Raw genomic sequence first — 19,421 nt, 5'->3', positions numbered from 1 at the left:
TCAAAACCCGCCTGGACACCTTCCTGTGTAGCCTCATCTGGGTGTTCCTGCTCCGGCAGGGGGATTGGACTAGATGATCTTTCGAGGTCCCTTCCAACCCCTAACATTCTGTGATTATGTGAGTCAAGCCTGTGACTGGGGTGATGGGAGCAGAGCCTGGCTGGCTCTTGGGATGAAGCTTAAGAAGAAAGTCAATGAGCGATGCTACATCTGTCATACCAGGGGCCAAACCTGGTGAGCTGGGTGGTCCCATCTCCTGTTGAATCCCCACTCTTACTCAGCCATGTGAGGGGGAGTTGCCAGCACCATTAGTTTGATCCCACCAGTCATACCAGGAGAGGTAAAGCTTGCTGGTGTTTATGCACAAGTGGCTGTTGCGTGTCAGCAAGAAGTAGGAAAAACGTGCAGTGCAGGGGGACAGCCAGGGCTTTCCAGTGCCATTCATACCCCAGTGTGACAGATGAGCTCTTGTTTGATGTGAGCTCCCCTAAGGCTTACCTAAACCTCCAAACACACATCCATGCATAAAGGTCCTCAACATGACCATATGTCCAAGAGGAGCAGCTTGTTTTTAGCAATCTTTAAAATAATGAGTATTGACTGCATTAAGGTGTGAGGATATTGAGATTCACCCACCCTGGCATGGCTCTGTATGGAACCCATTAGGACAAACCTGAGGAGTGGCAGCCTGTAGGACACTGAGATGGTTTGAAAGCAACAAGAAAAAGAGAAATAACCTAAAGTAGCTGAACTGAATTTGCAGGAGCATTGGCACTCAGCACCTTTGCATCAGTGCCTGCCCATGCTGGATGTGCAGGGCTGGCACTGGGGCAAGGCTGCCCCGCGCTCCCTTGGCTGCAAATTCAGTGTTACCACGGGCTGTTTCTTACTGCACTTTGTCTAATTTCAGTCCAACAAAGCTGCCTTCTCAGCTGAGTGCTCACCATATTGCCATAATATGAATTAGTAGAGATAAACCGGCAGTTGTATAACAAGAGTAGGTTTACTGGGCACATTTTGTTGTCCAGTGAACCCAGAACCTGGCAGATAATTGCTGTAAGAAACAGTTTTGACTCTTTTGCTCCCTTGTAAAACTGTGGAGGAGCTGATAACTTTATCTCTCTGAGTTTTGGACCAAGAGCAGTTTTGATGGCTATCTTGGCAGGGCAAAACCACAGACATCTGTTCCAAACTGGTGGGTAATTGCTTTGTGCAAAGCCATTCATGAACTCGTCTTTTTTTTTCTGCCAGGAAGGTGAAGTTTGTTTATTCAATCCCATTTCAAAGCAATGCCATTTCTTACCAGAGACTCTAGCAGAAATGGGTGCACAACTCTGTTCTTTCTGACCTGCTTGTATGTTTGCTTTTGTTTTGAGAATATAACTTAGAGTACATTTTTCCACATTACTTCTTAATCGGTCTAACCTGATATTTGCCAAACCTGTGGTTTCCTTCTTTCCTTCTCTCCTGTATTTTCCATTATTAAATCTTCCAGCCCATTGGAAATATCTGAGATGTAGATTTAAGTAACTTTGGCACAGCACAAGTCTTCTTCTATTGGGTTAACAGGCAATGGGTGCAGCAGCACACTAAGGATGGCTTGAAAAATGACAAATGGGCTTGTTCCCATGGGCCGACACTCAGGGCGGAGAACAGCGCATGTAAGAACTGTGACAACTGAGTATGTACATTAAAACGGACAGATAACTGATTTAGTCCCATGCAAAGGAAAGATCTGGGTGGTCTGAAAATATGTATTACCATATTTAGGATCAGATTCTGTTACCTCCAAGAAAAGTAAATATTGCTTCGGGACTCATTAGGAGTAGGGTTTTTCTGGTCAACACCAGTTATCTGCTTATCGGTACTGTTGCCCAACCTGCAGGTTGTTGTGGCTCCAGTGTTGGTGGTCTATGCCTGGGGCCACGCAAGAGGCAGGAGGGAGACAAGGGGGGAAGGTCTGGTGCAGCTGCAGAGGTGGGGAGGGAGACAGGGAGCAGGTTGAGTGTCACCATCAGTCAGAATAAAGGGGCTGCTGCCCTATGAGCTGTACGAGAAAGGGCTAAAAGGGAAATGGGGCCGAGAAATAGTGTGATGTCAAGGTAGCATTGCCGAGTGTAAATGTCACTTCTTGATTTTCCTTTTTCAGCAAAGGATGTTCTTGGGGGACAAGTCCGGCTCCAAACCTTTGGTGGAGGAGATGGGAGCCCTGTCCTGGGCTTTCCACAGGCTTTTTAGTCTGGACAGTGCTGATCATGCTTGGGACTGTGGGCAGCCTTCCCATTCCCACCAATGTGGTGGGAATCGCAGTGGGGTGGCCGCATCCCATGGGAGACCCTCAGCAGCCTTCAGCCAGGTCCCAGCCAGATAGGACTTCCCTCCAACGGCAACCTTTTTGGTCTTCAGCAGGGCTCAGGAGAAGGGTTATTTAAAGCCATCCTTCTTTTCTGTGGAATATAGGAAGTAGGAAGTGCTTCCTCCCCGTAGATCTCTGTCCAAAGCTTTTGTCCGCTTCCTTACAGTCCCACCCTGCTTGGAGTCGCTCCAAAACCCAGGACACGGGGGTGGCGCGCCGTCGTTCAACGGGGTCATCCTCCGCCGCAGCTCCTCTCCTTTTCCAAAGCAGAAGGTTTCAGCACCAGAATGCCGAAGAGCTGTGTCTTGGGCAGGCTTTGGATACACAAATATCCATCTGTTTGCGCTGCCCCACCACCCCTCCTGCAATTGGAATGCTAGTGCTGCTGGGAGGAAATATGGGGATCGGACCTTCCTTTGGGAGCCCGGTTGATGCTTTCTGCTGCATTTTAGTTCTGAAACTTAAGGGAGGACTCAAGATAAGTCTGACATCTCTTGAGATAGAGGGTCAAGAAGCTAAAAAAAATGTTAACCACAAAGATATGAGTACCTCAAGTGCTTTTAAGGTAATGCCTGCTCTCTTCAGAGCATGGGGGGGAAATGTGGGACTATTTCTGTTGTATTTGGTTTATCTCAAGAAAGTGCAGCAGCAGCAGGATCATGCCTGTATTTGCAGAGGGCAGAGAGAAGAGGCTGAATGGGAGTCTTTGCCAGGGCAGAGCATTGGCTAGAGGATCTACCTGGTGCCTCCATGGGGTGGTCTGCCTTCAGCTGAGCAGATAAAGCTTCACCTTCCTCTGGCAGGAACCTCTTCACCAATGCCAGTGTGACTCCAGACATTTACATCTGTTCTGGAAGTGACTCCCCTGACCCTGAAGGTGGTACATTCTGGCCTTCCCTGTTCAACACATTTACTGCCAACAAAAACCTGTTAGCAGGCTTCAAGGAGAAGGGAAGTGTCCATGCTATTGTGTACTGAAAGATGATGTCTCCACACCCCAGGAGAAGGCATCACTTCAGAAACTTTCAATTAGTGCACCATCCTCCACCAGCATAGCCCTCCTTTGAACCACCACCGTATCCTTTAAACACTTCTTTCCTGTTTCTCTCAAGAGGAAAAAATAAATGATAAATTATTGTGTTGATGCTACACAAATGTTGCACTTGCGGAAAGGTCTTGTTGACATGGTTTCTGAGACAGCATACCTTCTCCTTCATGTGAAAAAGTCACTGAAAATTTCCAGGAAAGCAGATATGTCATCCCTGGGGAAGGGAGATTTAAAAAAAAATTACAGCATGGTGGCTACTATGGATCTTGGTTTGTGAAAGATGAAGAAGTTGGTGAAAGTGTTTGGTTTAGTAGGATTTTCTGTAGCCCTGTTAAAAGTGGAGCAAACAAGTAGTTGATATCAGATATAGCTTAGGGTCTCTTCAGAGACCAGGATAATAAATGAAAAGATCAAAAAGCAGCTGAGGTCAGTATCCTGGTGTGGCCAGACCCAAAAGAGCTTATCTGACCATGACCTGACATGTTGAAGCTTTACTGATTATGTGCCTTTTTTTTTTTTTTTTTCTTCCTTCACAAAAACAAAGTTCATGAAGATAGTGCCATCTGAAAGACAGACCTGAAGGTGGCATCAGAAGTGCATTTTCTCCTTCCTTCTCTTCTTCCCCCCATGAATGTGCACCTTGTTGAGAGGAGCCACTAGTTGCTTGTTTTCCCAGTGGTGACCTTCAGCGAGGCGGTGGGACGGGATGTGCCCCATGCGTGGTCTCGGGTGGAGGTCAGCTGTTGGGGTGCTTCGTGCTTCAAACCCATCTCACCTCCTCCTTGTTACCATACCCGCTAAAGAGGAATACACACCTATTTGGCCACTACTAGCCTCGCTTAGATATAAAATTCACTGTGATTTGATTTTCCATTTGCTGTCTTGCCCAGCCTGCTGACAGAGACTCAGCTCCAGGCAGCCCTCACCCACAGTGCTCAGGAAAGCACATTTGGTGTGGATATTGCTGAGGATGGAGCCCTGTGGTGGAGGTTGATGAAGAAAGTGCTGTCTTGAGCACAGATTGCATGGTTTGCTTCCAAGATGATTTGTATTCGAGTGTTGAACACCGCACAGAAATGCCAGAGGAGAGAAAGGATTTTCATAGGGCTGTTTTTGGTGGCCCTAAAAATGTCATCGTATGTCTGGGTCAGGGAGTCTCTAGCTGTCTCCTCTGATATGAAGCACTCCTTTTCTCCTAGACAGTCATATCGCTCTTCTGCATAATTTATAGTGAATGCACTTAAAAGCAAATCGCACTGTTGAGCACGCAGGATTAATGCACATTGCAACTACTTAGCACATGGGCTGGGACTGGAGGTGTCCTGCCGTGCTGCTGCATCAGACGCTGCTTGCCATGGACTCAGCTCCTGGGAGAGTCCAGCAAGTGCAGTCCATGACAGCTCAGCAAAGGGGTGTTGTCCATTTGTGTTCTGCCTTTGCAGGAACTAGTCACAAAATAATCCGCTATCTCCTGTTTTCTGGAGTACTTCTCACATTTTTAATGATGGGAACTTAAGTAAGAGCGTTAGACGTATCACTGAGCACCACACATGCCCAGAGAGATGGTCTGTTGTGTCACCTCTATCAAGCAAGTATTTCCTTCTCGTCTCCGCAGTGGGTATGGAAACTGGCACTGTGTTCAGGACCCACCTGACATGGATGCCAACACCCCGCTCATCCCTGCGACCATCAGCTCTGGAGTTCACACCACCAAGGTGCTGCCTTGGGCAAACACCCGCATGTGCCCTTGCACACGTTGTCCACGGAGACCCACCAGCCTGGCCATGCCTTGGCATGGGCAGACCTTGCCATCCCAGGAGGACAGCAGGACGTTGCCCCAGATGGGTGTCCACATCTTGGAGTACGTTTTGCTGTAATTCAACACAAAGTGTTCGGCGTCGTGTTCTCCAGGCACTAAGGCTTGTGGCTGCCCTGATACTAACCTGAGCACGAACTTCTCATCGTGTTCCTCATGCGATGCCCTTAGACAAGATGTGTGCTGGGGACATGGCTTTCCTGCACGTGATGGTAGTCTCTGCACTTTTGGCTCCTTGATTTTAAAAATAAATTAGAAAAAAAAAATCCGTGTGAGTTTCATACAGTCACCTGCACCAAGACTTGAGTAATATCTTCAGCAAGCACAGAGCTGGGGCTGATTCCTACCAGCACAAGGTTTGGTCTTGTGCTGCCTGAATTGCTGCATCCAGCAGAACCAGGTTCCTTCCTTACGGGTGAGATGCTGTTTGTGTGTAGTTATTTTACAGAGTGTTTACTTCGCAGGGTTTTTACACCTCTGCAAGAAAAAAAAAAGTTAAACTCTAGGTTTGCTTTTAGATTTTTAACTTCAGTGTTTTTTTCTTTCAACAAACAGGAAAATAAAGGTTTTGAAACAATTAGATTGCTCTCATTAGTGGTTGCCACTGAAGGGGAAAGAGAACAGTGTTTTGAGAAGGATTTTGATTTAGTGGAGTTCATTTCTACAAGGAAGTTAACCAGTGGCTTTTGTGCTATTCTAAAGCGATGATCTGTTGGGGAAAATAAAGTTAATTAAAAAAAAAATAAACTCATTTAGAAAGCTAGGTTAATAAAATAGATGGATGCATTTATATTAGATTTGAGACTTCCAGAACAAAAAATTGGGTAGTAGTAGAAATTGTTAGCAATAGCTGTGTATTGGGTGGATGAAAATGTTAGTGACAAACAGTCTTTCTCTTTTGGTTGTGTGTGAGGTCTTTTTGGTTTTGTTTTTATGTGGATTGTTTTGGTTTGGTGGTTCTTTTTTTTTTCCTGCCAGTGTTTCAGTATTTTTAATTAAGCATCCAAATAAATGTTGATTGATTTTTACCACACTTCAGTATCTTTCTACTAAGTACATCTCTGCTAAATAATGCTTTAAAAAAAAAAAAGTTTCTTTTCATTCTTTGAAAATAAAGCCAGCTCTTTTCCCTGTGTCAAATTAACTACCTGAAATCAACTCCAGTCCCCATATCTCAGCACAGAACCTGCAGCTGGGGAAGGGAAGGATGTCAGTTATTGTTTTGTTTTGTTTTTTCATATAGGCATCCTTAGCAGTAAGGATTGGCTTGGATACCAGCCTCTGAGGGCTGATTGTCATCTGTCACCGTCTCTTTAGCAAGTGTCATTGTCCCCAAACTCTCCATTTTCTCCACGTGAATGGCTCCGGTGCAATGGGGTTTGCTATGGTGCGGTCGACTGGCTCTTGATACTGCCATACTTTGACTGATTCTTCTGAAATTTAATCCAACTTCTTTCTCTTGGGACTCTAATTATTCTGTAGAGATGACAGCTATGAAAAAAGCGGGAAAACTACCCGTATTTGTTCCTCAAATCCGTAGATATGCATCCCTTAATGCAAACAAATAAGACACTGAAGAAGTCAGTGTACCACTGAAGATCCTGTCATGATTTAGGGTCTTTACGAAGGTGGCACAGGGTATCTGAGGTGGTTGGGCATCACTGCCCCTTCTGCTGCACTGCACAGAAATGCTGCCCAGAAGCAGCTTTCTGGGGAGGGAAAGGGTGGGAAGATGGATGTGATTTACCTTCGTCAATTAAATAAATGCATGATATGTAACTTTAAAAAACCCAATTACAAGACAGACCAACCATGTAAATTGTGTGGTCTTAATTATATTAAAATATAATGCCCTGTGCTAATTCTTATTACTTTTTTCCCCCTCTTTGTAAACTGCGAGGCTGTGAAGTTCTCTCCAATTTCCTGCCTCACATCAGGCACCTTTCTCTGTCCTGCAGGCCTGCACTCACAGAGCTTTATTTAAAATTATATATCACAATAGTATCTTCAATGAACATGATGTGGGTTTCTCCACATGCAACGCAGCCTTCCCTGAAAAAGACCTTGTAAGCTAAGACATTGTGCTGACATATTTTCCTTGCTCTGTAATATTGTGTAAACAAACTATAATTTGTTTTTCTTGAGCCTTGCCAACTTTGCACAGTGCCTGAAGACAAAATAGGGCTGACTGCTTCTCCCTTGTTTTTTTTTTTTTAAAAAAAAAGGGCAAAGGGAGGAGACAAGGAAAATCCACTCATGATATTCCTTTCCTGTCTGCAATCACAAGCTGCACTGCTGCCCAGTCTACTCCCACCCAAATTAACCCAATTTCCTAATTTACTTGAAATATTTCTGTGCTTTTCTTATTGCATTGGGAATATTTGCCCTTTACAGTAATAAGCTCTCTTCCCTGGGCTGGAGAATGTTACAGAGAGCTCCATGAGGAACTGTCACTTCTCTGGTCATAGTGCAGTTCTCAGTTGTTCCTCATTAGCATTTGTGAATATTTGGGGGTGTTTTGTGGCATTTTTTTGTTTCTTTGCAGTGAATTTCTAACCATGCCCTTGATGGCAAACTCCCCTCTCCCAGTGATGGGGGTCGGTGTCAGCAGGTGCAGCGGGTGCCGGTGTGTCCCGGTTCCTACAGGGGTTGCAACAATTGGGAAGATGCTGCAGCCATCATCTGCAAGTGCCTCTGCACCACATACCGATGATACGAACATAAAATGGTTCTCAGGTTAATGCGTTGATGCTCAATGATAGAGACTAATTGACTTTTCTCTGTAAACCAGGAATATAATCTCTAGTAATGTGACTTCAACAGACATGAGTGATCCAGGGACCTATAAGTGAATTTCTGAGGTTTCAGCCCTTGCAGCTGACTCCGTGAAATGAATGTGCCAGCCTGGAAGTATTTCTCTCACACAGCTATTTGCAGGCTTTGAGGTTTCATAATGTCTTCCTTTGGCAAGCTTTGGGTAAGTGGTTATCTACAGAGCATTTCAAAGAGATGGACCCAATTTGAAATCTGACCCCATTTGAAATTGGGTCCATCTTTTTGAAACACCCTGTATAACAGGTTTTCATCCCAGACATGGGGTTGGGTTGCAAGACCACACAGATCCTGAGTATGTGTTTATAGATAAACTTTCAAAGGAAGGTGTCTCCAAGTGCATCACCCATTCCCTGTGCCTTTCAGAAGGACATTCAATGCACATACCTGAATTTTTACTGGGTTTTCTGGAACTTAAAATGCGGGTGATACAGGTGATGGTCCTTCCCCTTTGCCCACTTTTTTTTAATAAGCTTCTGAAAAATATTCAACTTGAAAATAAGTTGCAAGTAAGCAATGTTACTTAGTTAAATAAAAGTCATTGAAAGCCAAAAATATAAAAAGCTCGTTTATTTAGTATGCTTTGTTCTTTTCTGTGAGGTTTCATTTCTCTTTCTGTTTCCCTGAAGGCAGCGGAGGAAGGAGCTTTAGCTTCTCTTGACACCAGCCTTTCGTGTCTCAAACCCTGCAGGGTTTGAGTTTTTCACGGCGTTATCGATTGAGGTTTCTCTTTTGTCTCGATGCTTCTATTGTTAACTTTTCAAGACATGGAGATATTTGTTGTTGCACTTCAAGTTTTATCAAAAGGTGTTGCTTTTGGCCCCAAGTCTACAGCTTGGGAAGGCGAAGCAGGAGCTGCAGTAGCTGGTATGTGAGTGTCGGTGCTGCTTTTGCTACAGGGCAGGAAAGAAGTTCACAGGAGTTTACCAGGCAGGACCAGATATCTGTAGCAACGTATTTGTATATCCTGTGCCTTCTCTGTTGCAATGCTGGTTGCTTAGGATACTGGCATTAAAACATGTAACAAAATCTGCTCTTTACTCCAAAGTTCATGATTTGTCCCAGGGCCGTGTAATTGCACGTTTCCCCTCCCAGTTCAGATCAGACCTGTTGACCGGCCCTGGGCAAAGCGTGGTCTACGGGATGTCATTATAATCCCGTTTTTCAGCCTATTTGCTACGTGATCTTTTCTTACTGCGATGCATTTGTTGCTAGCTGGGGTGCCCAAGATCCCATCTCTCTCTTGCAGCTTGACCTGCAGGAGCTGGATTCTTCTTAAATGAATCTGTGCATTGACTAAAGTTGCTGAGTGCTGATGCTACCAGAGCCCAAAACATTTTTTCCTGAGGACATATTGCTGAAGTGAGGCAGCAGACATCTTTAGTGACTGAGGCTTTTGGTTGGGCTGCCTGTGGGGTTTGGGTCTTCGTTTGTTTTTTGATACAAGTATGAAACTTCAAAAAATACAACCCCAGAACTAGCTGATCTTTCAAGGACCACATTTACTGAATTGCCCCAGGGGATCAGGACCTCCTCATGGCTCTTGTTTTCACCTGAACGTAGGAAAAAGGATGTTGAGGCTATTTCTCGGCATGGTTGAGGTTGTCAGGGGCTTCTTGAAATCATCCAGTCGTACCCTCCTGCTCAAGCAGGGTCAGCCAGAGCAGGTTGCCCAGGACCATGTCCAGTTGAGTTTTCAATATCTCCAAGGACGGAGACTTCACAGTTTCTCTGGGAAACCTGTGCCAGTGTTTGACTACCATCACTTTGTCTTTCAAAGCAAAGTCTTTCTTAACATCTTGCTCACAAGGTCCTTGTGGGGTAAATCCCTTTGCCTCTTTTTCTGCACTCCAAGGCAGAAGGCATCAGTAACAGATCTGACAATTCAGGTGTTTTAATAAATCTTCCACCCCTGGGGGAATGGTTCTTGCATTTCAGACCAACTTAGAGCAGTATTTGCTGGCTGGATTATGCTCTTCATTTGCTTTGGGCTCCTACAGCCCCAGAGGCACCGTGCTGCAGCTTCAAGACCGTGACAGGTCTCGGCCACACTTGTTCTGTTTTATAAGTGAGCACCGCAAGAGAAAAAGTGCTAGATTTCCCTCTGCAAAGCAGATAGCTCAGATAATATAAAAAGTATTTATTCTATTTCTCTGTGTACTGTGCTTCTCTGCTGGAGAGCACCTCTGTACTACAGACAGGCATTTCATCAGTTTTCCTCCTTTTGTTAACGCTAAATCAGTAGCCAAAGGGGGTTTGCACAAGGCAGTGCTGCTCTAAGGAGGCATCCCTCCTTTTGCGACTGTAACTGATGTGCTAAGAGGATTCCATCAGGAGTTCAGTTCAAGGGGGTTTTGCCTCAGAAGGTTTGCAGTAAAAAAGCCGGATTGGTCTCTGGCCTTCTGGGTTACATGCAAGGAAAATGCTGCTTCCTGCAGTACCCGGTGGTTGACAGAGAGTTGATGCAGAAATAGGATGCACTGGGCTTTGTTACAAGTACATCGAATACTTCAGCGTGTGGATGCTGACAACCAGTCCATCTGTTGGTAAAAACACAGAATTGCTACTTTAGCTGTTTCAGAGTTTGCTGCAGGTTACTCACAGAGTGCTGCATAACTGGTGTCCCTCTTGGCCTCAGTAAAAGACCTTTTTTCTTATTGCTAGGCCTTTGCCATGAGATTATTGCTTATTTTCGGTGAGCCTCAAAGGAGAGAGGATATAAAGGTTCAGGTAGGAGTTCTCTGGCATCTCGGTTTCTAGCCTGGCTGGATGTAAGTTGTGCAGACAGGCAGCAGCACCACATAATTTTAACAAATTACTCCATGACAGTGCTGGATGCTCTGAGGGCCTTTGCTCATCAAGCTAAGCAGGAATGGACCTTGCTTGTGGCATCACTTCCCTGGATTTTACCCTGGCGTGGTGGGAAATGCGGGACGGGAGGCTGTGTTGGAGCTAGGGCACTGCAGACCGCCCGGGACAGCTTTGCGTGCAAGGATGTCTCTCCTCCCTTACCTTCTACACCCACTGCAGTGAGTCATTTGGCTGGTACGGGCTCGTTAAAAAGAACACCCCATAGCCCTAATCACAGGACTGACCTGAGCACGCCAGACCCGCTCCCCGTGATTTCCATTAGCAGCCATCCTCCAAGTGGTCTGGTGGCTAAATCAGCTGCTGAGCCTCTGGAAAGTGGTTTGATGAAAGCGTTTTATAGCAATTGAATGAAATGTCAGGTGGATGCCAGCAGCAGGGGTTGCTGTCATGATTAATGAGATATTTAGGCATTTCATTTTGGAGGAGCTACCTGAAAACGCAATTCACATCGAAGCTTTTTTTTTTTAGATGGGCTTTAATAAATTAATGTTAATGTTGGTTATTTAATTATTCATAACAAATTGGTTACAACAACTGCAGGGTTATATTTCGGTTGAACACATTATGAAGCCTTTCAGAAAGCTCATATGCAAAAAAGGGTTGTGTTCAGAGCATTGCACATTTCTGATATAAAACGATGTAAAAGAGGAGGAAGGGTTGAAATGACCTGTAATTTGTTGAATGCAAAGACTACTGGAATATAAAGCTTTTGAAGCTGTTATTAAATGAGCATCTGTCCAAGTAACAGGATATCTCTTACTGCTGGTAGAAGTAGTGAAATCTAATAAACGGAGTTAACATCTTGCCTCTTTGTTGTCTAGGGGCCTCTTTTTAAGGGAACAGAAATGATAAAAGTATTATAGGAAAAGGGAGAAATGGTATTAAACCTCTTCAAACTTCTTTTTAACTACCAGTTGGAAGTTTTATAGTCCTCCAGCCCTGTGCGTGATTAAAGCTGAGTTTATTTCTGCTTAAAGCCCAGCTCCTGCATTGAGGGGGCTCTGCTGCTGCTGCTCTTTTCCCAGGGCTGCCCCAAAGCCCAGGCAGGTCCGAGGCTGGGACTGATCTCATACTGGGGCAGTAGCTTTTACAAAGCATCTGGGCATCATGAAGCGAAGGGGTTCACTGAAGGATGAGGATCAAAGGCACCTCCTTGCCAAAGGACAGAAACATAGTGTTACAATTTCTTCTCTTAAAAAAAGGACCACAGTCGATCTGTTACTTGTGCTAAGCCACTGTTTTCTGCAAATTGACTGCAGCAGAGTAGAATATTGTGTTTTCTGCCCTTGGCACTGCAGGGATGGATATCTGGAGCAGAGGAGATTCAAAGATGGAAAGGCAGTGGGAGCAGCTGGGAGTTAGTGGTTTAACTGGAGGGCAGCCCAGTGCTCTCCTAGGGATGACGCTGGCAGGGAGTGGGAGCTGTAGCATCTCTGCCTGTTGGGAACAAGCAGAGGTATGTCAGGGGCCTGGAGAAAACCCTGCAATATAATGGACAAAAATTAAGCTTTGGAGCTGAAATATTGGCAGCTTTTCTAGAAAACAGAAGTGCTAATAATAACACAGTTTTCTGTTAAGCCCGATGCATTGAACTAATGAGCAGCTGGTTGGTTTTTGTCTCTGAGCATTAAGCCACAGAGCAGGATGTGGATTTTTTACATTGCTGAGGCGATACAGAGACTAAGTGGAATACAAATAAAACAAGCTTAAATTCAGCTGTTGAAAATCTCTCTGCTGTAGAGCAACTTATTTTTTGCTGACCTTTAACTTTTTTTTTTTTTAGGTTCTTATGCATGCCTGGGATTTTTGCTCCCTGGGAAGTGCTTAGCCCCTGTTATGTTTTTCCTGGTCCCTGCACGTTTTGCTGCTCAGCTCTTGCAGTTTCCGAGTAGCCGTGCGGTGTTGGCCTGTTACTATCCTGCCTTCTGCGCCAGCTGTGAGTGAGCCTAACAGGGGCATAACAGGCCGTGCAGAGAAATGTCATTTATGCTGGGCCAGTCTCAGGGGTTTGGATGTGACCTTGTGTAGAGCTTGTGAATAAACTTCTTGAGTCTGGGGAAGGAATCATAGAATGTCCTGAGTTGGAAGGGACCCACACGAGGATCATTGAGTCCAACTCCTGTTCCTGCATATGACAATCCCAAAATTCACACCATGTGTCTGAGGGAAGGAGATGCAGCTCAACCTCTTGCTTGGCAGCTCAGTTTGCTGTTGCTGAGAAGCCATGAAAGGCTGAAAGGGATAAAAGCCAAAAATATTTTTTTTTTTCTGTTGTTTCTTAAGTGTAGATTGACCATCTTTCATTTTGTCGAATGAGCTTTCCTGTTGCTGGGCAGTCTCACCTGTGAGTCACCCATGCGTCATGGGCACTGTCAAGGGAGGGGACAAACCCAGCCCCCTCCTGACATCCTGAGGTTAAAAATGCCCTTTTGCCCGTGTTAGGGAATATTGAACTTACTGAATAATCTTATACAAAAGTCTAAATCAAATAAACCTGGAAGAAGTTGTTTTACCAAACATTGTGTTTTAAAAAGCCCTTTTCTCCACTTGTCTGGGAAGGCAGCGGATTGCAACCTGCCGAAAAGGATGAAGCCCCTTGTGCCAGTGCTGCTGTCGCAGTGACCCCACTGCTTGTGCTGCCTCCGTGGCTGGGGCAAAGAGGGAGGTGTCCTTCAGGGGATGCTGTGAAGCGTGAGCTGTGCTGAGCTCAGCCTCCCAGAGCAAGGCCTCAGCCCCCGGGGTGCCGCAGGCAGCACCGACCCAGCCTCTGCACTGGGGGGCTGCGGGGGGCCAGGGGAGCAGGGAGGGACAAGAGAGATGCTCTGTAAACCGAGGGCTTTCGAAGAGCATCTGGCCAATGCGAATGCGCCTGGCGCAGAGCTGCCTGCCCTTCCTGCCCCTCACTTCACCCCCACTTAGTTTCACTTGTAAATACGTGGATTTCACTTTTCATCGCAGCTGTGGTCCCTGCCCAGTCCTGCTTGGTCATCACAGCAGATCAGCCTGTTGGGGTGGGTCAGGAGCTGGAATCCAGACCTGGGCATTGCAAGCCATATGATAAGAGGGATGGGACTGTAGCACAGAAATACAATAATGGGTTGATAATAAGAATTAATGTTTCCCAAATAGTCCTTCCCAAACTGCCTTGCCTTGTGCTTCAGTGGCATACTAATAACTGAGAGAGCCTAGAGGAGGGCAAAAGAGGCCAGATGAAATGAGATATTTTCCCAGTGATTTATAGCATCCTTTTTCTTCTCTTTCCCCTTTGCCCTGTGTAGGGTCTGTGTTTCCCAGAGGGCTCTGCCTGCCTCCCAGCCCCTCTGTGCTGAGCGGGGCTAGAGCTCAGGTGGATGCTCTCTCTCTCTTGCTTTGCAGCCGCTGAACCCAGATCCAGAAGAGGATGGGGAAGCAGAACAGCAAGCTGCGCCCCGAGGTGCTGCAGGACCTGCGCGAGAACACCGAGTTCACGGACCACGAGCTGCAGGAGTGGTACAAGGGCTTCCTAAAAGATTGCCCAACAGGCCATTTGACTGTGGAAGAGTTCAAAAAAATATACGCGAATTTTTTCCCCTACGGAGATGCATCAAAGTTCGCGGAGCACGTCTTCCGCACCTTTGACACCAACGGCGACGGGACGATTGACTTTAGGGAATTCATCATCGCCCTGAGCGTCACCTCTCGGGGCAAGCTGGAGCAGAAGCTGAAGTGGGCGTTTAGTATGTACGACCTGGACGGTAATGGGTACATCAGCCGTGGGGAAATGCTAGAAATAGTGCAGGTAAGATGTTGTCTCTGTTTTATGTTTTAATCGTGTTGCTGTAACTTGTTTGCCCTGAGACATCTGATGTGCTAATCAGTGGCTTCCCCGAGGAGGGCGCTGAGCCCCTGGTCACCAAAGGGACATTGGTGGGACCTACGAGTTGCAAATGCAAAAAGAGCCTAAAAGACGAACGGGGCTCTGTGCACCTGGCCCACAGCCAAACGCTTGCACCTCTCCCTGGGGATTTCTTAGTGGGAGTGTCGATGGGATCAAAAAACCATAAATGCAAATTTTACTGACCTGATTCATCTCAGAATTAATACTTTGAAACTTCAGATCTGAGTCAACGTGAGCTCTGAATGAAAGGCTGTAGCATGTCTTTGACTCCTGAAGTCTGGGGGTGTGTAGCCAGAGGGGAGTGTGGGGCAGAGCCCCCTGTGCCCCTGCCCCGCGTGCCGCCGGGGCTGGGCTGTGGCAGTGAGCTGCTTCCATCGGCTCTGCAGCCGGGATGTGTCTGCAGGGCACTGCGAGGCAGGGGGAAGCGGGTAATGTATCCAGCCAGTGCCCTGGCAGCGGGTCCACATGGCTCAGCAGGGGTAACTTAGGAAGAGGGTTAGGACTGCAGATGTCCTAAAGAGATCTCCTCTTTATTCATATTCTTGTAGGTCTGAAAATGTGTTTCCTTACCCCTCCACAAAGAAAAACAACCCAGATTCCTATATATTCGTATTTACCTGTACAACACCCCACATGCACACATGTAACTGAGTGTGCATTAAGAGCCAGCTGAAGACACAATGGCTTTCCCCAGCTGCAGAAAGCAAAATTACACAGCAGTGCCTCCTGTGTTTTAGCTCAGTCCTGCTCGTACATTAATCTAGACCCCGACTTTCAGGTAAACTGACCCAGCGGTGCAGGAGCTTCTTTTGAAGTGTGAATGCAAATGGGAAAGAAAAATAAAGAAATCTGCAGTCAGAAATTCCTGTTTGTTTTGGTTTATAAAGTCCTGCAGCCGCCTGCCAGGGTCAGCTGCCTTTTTTTATTGCTACAGGCTTAAATTCTTTTTCTCAGTCCTGATGCTTTGTCATTTGGGTTGTGTTTTTCCTATTTTTTTTTCTTTTGTTTTTTTGGGTTTTTTTTTTAATATCCAGGCAATCTACAAAATGGTTTCATCAGTAATGAAAATGCCGGAAGACGAATCCACTCCCGAGAAGCGAACAGACAAGATTTTCAGACAGATGGACACAAACAATGATGGTAGGATCCCCACCATCACTCCTTTGTAGCCTCTAGAAATAGAGATTTTCTAGTTCAGTGTTCATTGAAGCAAGCGATGGTATTTGGGGTCAGGGGGTAGAGGGCAGAGATGTCCTCACTGGTACCTCTGAGCTCTGCCTGGCCTTGGAGAGCATCTCCAGTCCATAACAAATAGGGTGAGTAAGTGGGCAGCAGGTGAGAGTCTTTCCCTGCTGGGGCCTGGGAGGGGAACAGTCCATCCCTGACATTTCACAGGTAAATCCTTCTGCCAGGGATCCTCTGAAACTCCCCTGAGTCCTGTGTCTTTGGCTTATTTTCTCTGGGTGCAGCACAAAGTAGGCAGGAGGTTTTGCTCCCGTTGCCCTTGACAGAGTTGCAGTCGTGGGCTTATCCGTAAATGTGGGTCAGGGATGTGCTCGGGTACCTGAAAGCAAAAATTTCCCTAGGTCCATAATACTTATTTTCTGTGCATTTTTATGGCATCTGTACGTATACTTGTGGTCACACGCAAACCTGCAGTGTTTACTCCGTTGCACTGTGCGTATTTGGAGGACGTAACAGCTCATGGGCCAGTTATGGAGCCACTGGCTAACTTATCTGACAGCATACCTGTCACAATCCCTCCACCTGAGGTAGCTTATTTCCTTATGCTCAAAAAACACAGGCAAAATTGAGCAGTTTCCTCTGCCCATCAGCTTGCCGACGTGTTTCCTCTTGTCCCAGTCGAAGTGGAGCTTTCCCTGGGAATTACCCTGGCAGCCGCCAAGGTGGCAGCTGCCCATGTCAAAATCAGGAGCTGTGTCCTACTGGTGTGCTCAGTCGGAGCAAAGATTTGGTTCTAGTGCTGAGGTATGGAGACCTGGAAAAAGATTATCTTATGCAAAGGAAGTTTTTTATTCAAGAGAATGTTATGGCTGCATTTTGGCATCTGCTGCTGCAGCCTCTGGGGCAAATTCCTGGGCTTGGTCAAGTCCTCTAGCATTTTGCCTTGGACTTTCAACACGACCAGCACTTCATCACCTGACTTCACATGTAGAGGGCCCTAAAATAACATTATTAAAGTGTCTTTGTTCTGTGGAAAATAGCAGCACATGTGGATGTGTGACAGAGTAGTGGTCACAAAACCTGCTGTATTCATCCTCCAGTTGTTGCATTTCGTTGCTGAAATAAAGTCATCTTCTTCCCAGGAAAATACCAGCCCTGCAAGCCGTGCGGTGCCGAGCAATAAAGTCTGCACATGGGGAAGTGCATGTGCTCTTGGTGGATGGAAATGTTTCTTCTTCTCCATCTGACTGTTGGACGTTGCAAATAGATTTTGATTTGTGCTTTGCTTTTAAGTAATGCAAGGAAAGGGGAAAACCCGTACACATCCTGATCATTGAATACTCTTTTTCAGACTGATAAAAAACTTAAGAAAACACTTGCTTTGGGAGCTTTAGCTTAAAAGCCAGAAAAAAGAACAGAAACATGCCACAGGGTGACCCTGTGCTGTTGGGTGAGGGTAGGGGTGGGTTGTGCTGGGAACACAAGGTAGGTGGGAGACCACTGAACACGGTGTCAGGGATGCTGCACATGCCTGTCTCCTCCACTTCTTAGGGAAAACTGTTTCATTTCTCATTAATATTGCTTTGCCTTGTGCCATGGTTCAGAGAGCTGGAGCAGGAGAGTATTGTTGATAGCAGGCAAAGCAGAGGCTGCTCACGGGCTCTCGATGGCATTTGTGCAGAGGACTGCTCCTGAGGTTGTGAAAAACCTGCCAGGGGGACAGGTTGCCCCAGAATGAAGTCTGGGAGACTGGGTGGGACCTTTCCTCTTTGCCATGCCACGCCGTGCCGTGCCACAGGACTGTTGCCGGCAGGGGATGCTGGGGTGGTTGCTCCTCGTGGTTGCTCCGCCAGAGATCACCTTTTCCAACCTGCAGACTGGTACGGGGTCTGTCCAAGTCAGCGCCTCTGGCCTATATCGAAGATTGCATGAACCAGAAATGCTCAGGAGCGACACGGGGAAATCAGCAGCTACCTGAGACTGGCTTTTCTGGCTGCCCCAGGGGACGTGTGCTGTTCCTGTACATGCCGCAGGGCACTGAAAGTGGCTCATAGGTGCAGGAGAAGCCGTCACTGCTCAGCCCTACACGTCACAACAAACCATGAGGGGACAAAGTGGAGATATTTGGGATATTTAGGTTTAAAATGTCATAGTAATATGGGTGTAGTTTTCAAAGCTTACAGTTGTTCAGGTACTGTATCCTGTGTACCGTATCCCAAACCTATGTTTCATGTAATTTATATAGTCCGGTTCTGGGCAAAAAGCTGCCGAATGATATTAGGACAATTTTTATATTGGGTACTGTCTTTTTAAATAAAAAATAGCAATTATTATGCTAGATTGTTTTGCAGAAGAAAAAATGCATCTGGGCTTAAGAGCTTGAGTAGGATTTGGCTGCTGTGCATTGCACTAAATTCCCCTTGATGCCTTTGCGATAGATTAAATATACGTATGTTGCTTCAGTGAGGGTTTTTTTTTTTTTAAGCTACGGCAATGGTGGCAGCAGCAACTGACTTTTTAAAAAAATTTTTTCCATTTTGTTTTTCTTCTCTTTCAGGTAAACTGTCGCTGGAAGAGTTCATCAAAGGTGCCAAGAGCGATCCCTCCATCGTGCGGTTGTTACAGTGCGACCCCAGTAGCGCGAGCCAGTTCTGATTAAAGCGGACAGTGTGCACAGAGAATCTCAGCTTGTGTCCTTCAAGCTTTGCTCGCAAATGGATGCCTTCTCAACCATCCCTCCACACTTCGCGGATAAGATCCCATCGCCAGATCGTGTGTGTGCGTGTGTCCGAGCGAACCAGCCCGCGCTTCCCTCAGTAACACCAGTGCCGCCCTCCTTCGGCAGCTCCGGTTCTGCTTCCCTGTAATGTTACGATTCACTCTACACATTTTAAACATTAATTGAAAGGTATGTTTACATGCAGCTACAGAAGAGGTCAAATCGCCAGTGAGATACCACTTCACTTAGTCCGTAAGAAAGGTGATGTTCTAGTAGTTCCTGAGAAGATGCTAGGTAGGACTTTTACCCAACATAGCAGATGGTAGATAATTTATTTTGCTTCAGAAATGATTATGTAAAAAAAAAAAATGTGGACTGAATGGAGTAGAAAGTTAAAAAAAAAAATGGAAAAAGAAAAAAAAAAGCAGCTTTCCTGGGCATGGTTCCAATTTTCTTTTTGAGGAAAATTGCTTGCACTTATCTAATGGTCTTTACTTTCTTTTAATATATATATAAATTATATATATATGGTGAAGTAAAATTTTAAATATTTAGGTCATCTATTTAAGGCATAAAGTAGAATTCGAGCTTTGTTTCTTCTAGTTGTCTGTGATTTATTCAAATCTTGGAGATTGTTTTTATGTGATATTTATGCATTAGCAAATTGCTGTTCCAAAAGAAATGCATGACTAGCAGTTTGTGGATATTTCACTCTGT

At 45.8% G+C, this 19,421-nt stretch overlaps 1 protein-coding gene across 3 annotated transcripts in view; it reads left to right on the top strand.

Moving 5' to 3' along the window:
- Positions 1 to 18,743, top strand: part of HPCAL1 (hippocalcin like 1) — a 66,155-nt gene extending 47,412 nt beyond the window's left edge. For all 3 annotated transcript variants that reach the window (XM_065631128.1, XM_065631129.1, XM_065631130.1), the window contains 3 exons: positions 14,299 to 14,701; positions 15,835 to 15,940; positions 18,543 to 18,743. In XM_065631128.1, coding sequence (XP_065487200.1) covers positions 14,324 to 14,701; positions 15,835 to 15,940; positions 18,543 to 18,640 — 582 coding nt within the window. In that variant the 5' untranslated portion in view covers positions 14,299 to 14,323 and the 3' untranslated portion in view covers positions 18,641 to 18,743. The remainder of the gene's footprint in view (positions 1 to 14,298; positions 14,702 to 15,834; positions 15,941 to 18,542) is intronic.
- Positions 18,744 to 19,421: the final 678 nt, after the last annotated feature.

This window comes from Caloenas nicobarica, chromosome 3, assembly GCF_036013445.1.
Source record: "Caloenas nicobarica isolate bCalNic1 chromosome 3, bCalNic1.hap1, whole genome shotgun sequence".
Taxonomy (NCBI): domain Eukaryota; kingdom Metazoa; phylum Chordata; class Aves; order Columbiformes; family Columbidae; genus Caloenas; species Caloenas nicobarica.
Note: the sequence above shows the minus strand (reverse complement) of the source record. Positions and strands in the feature narration are given on the sequence as shown.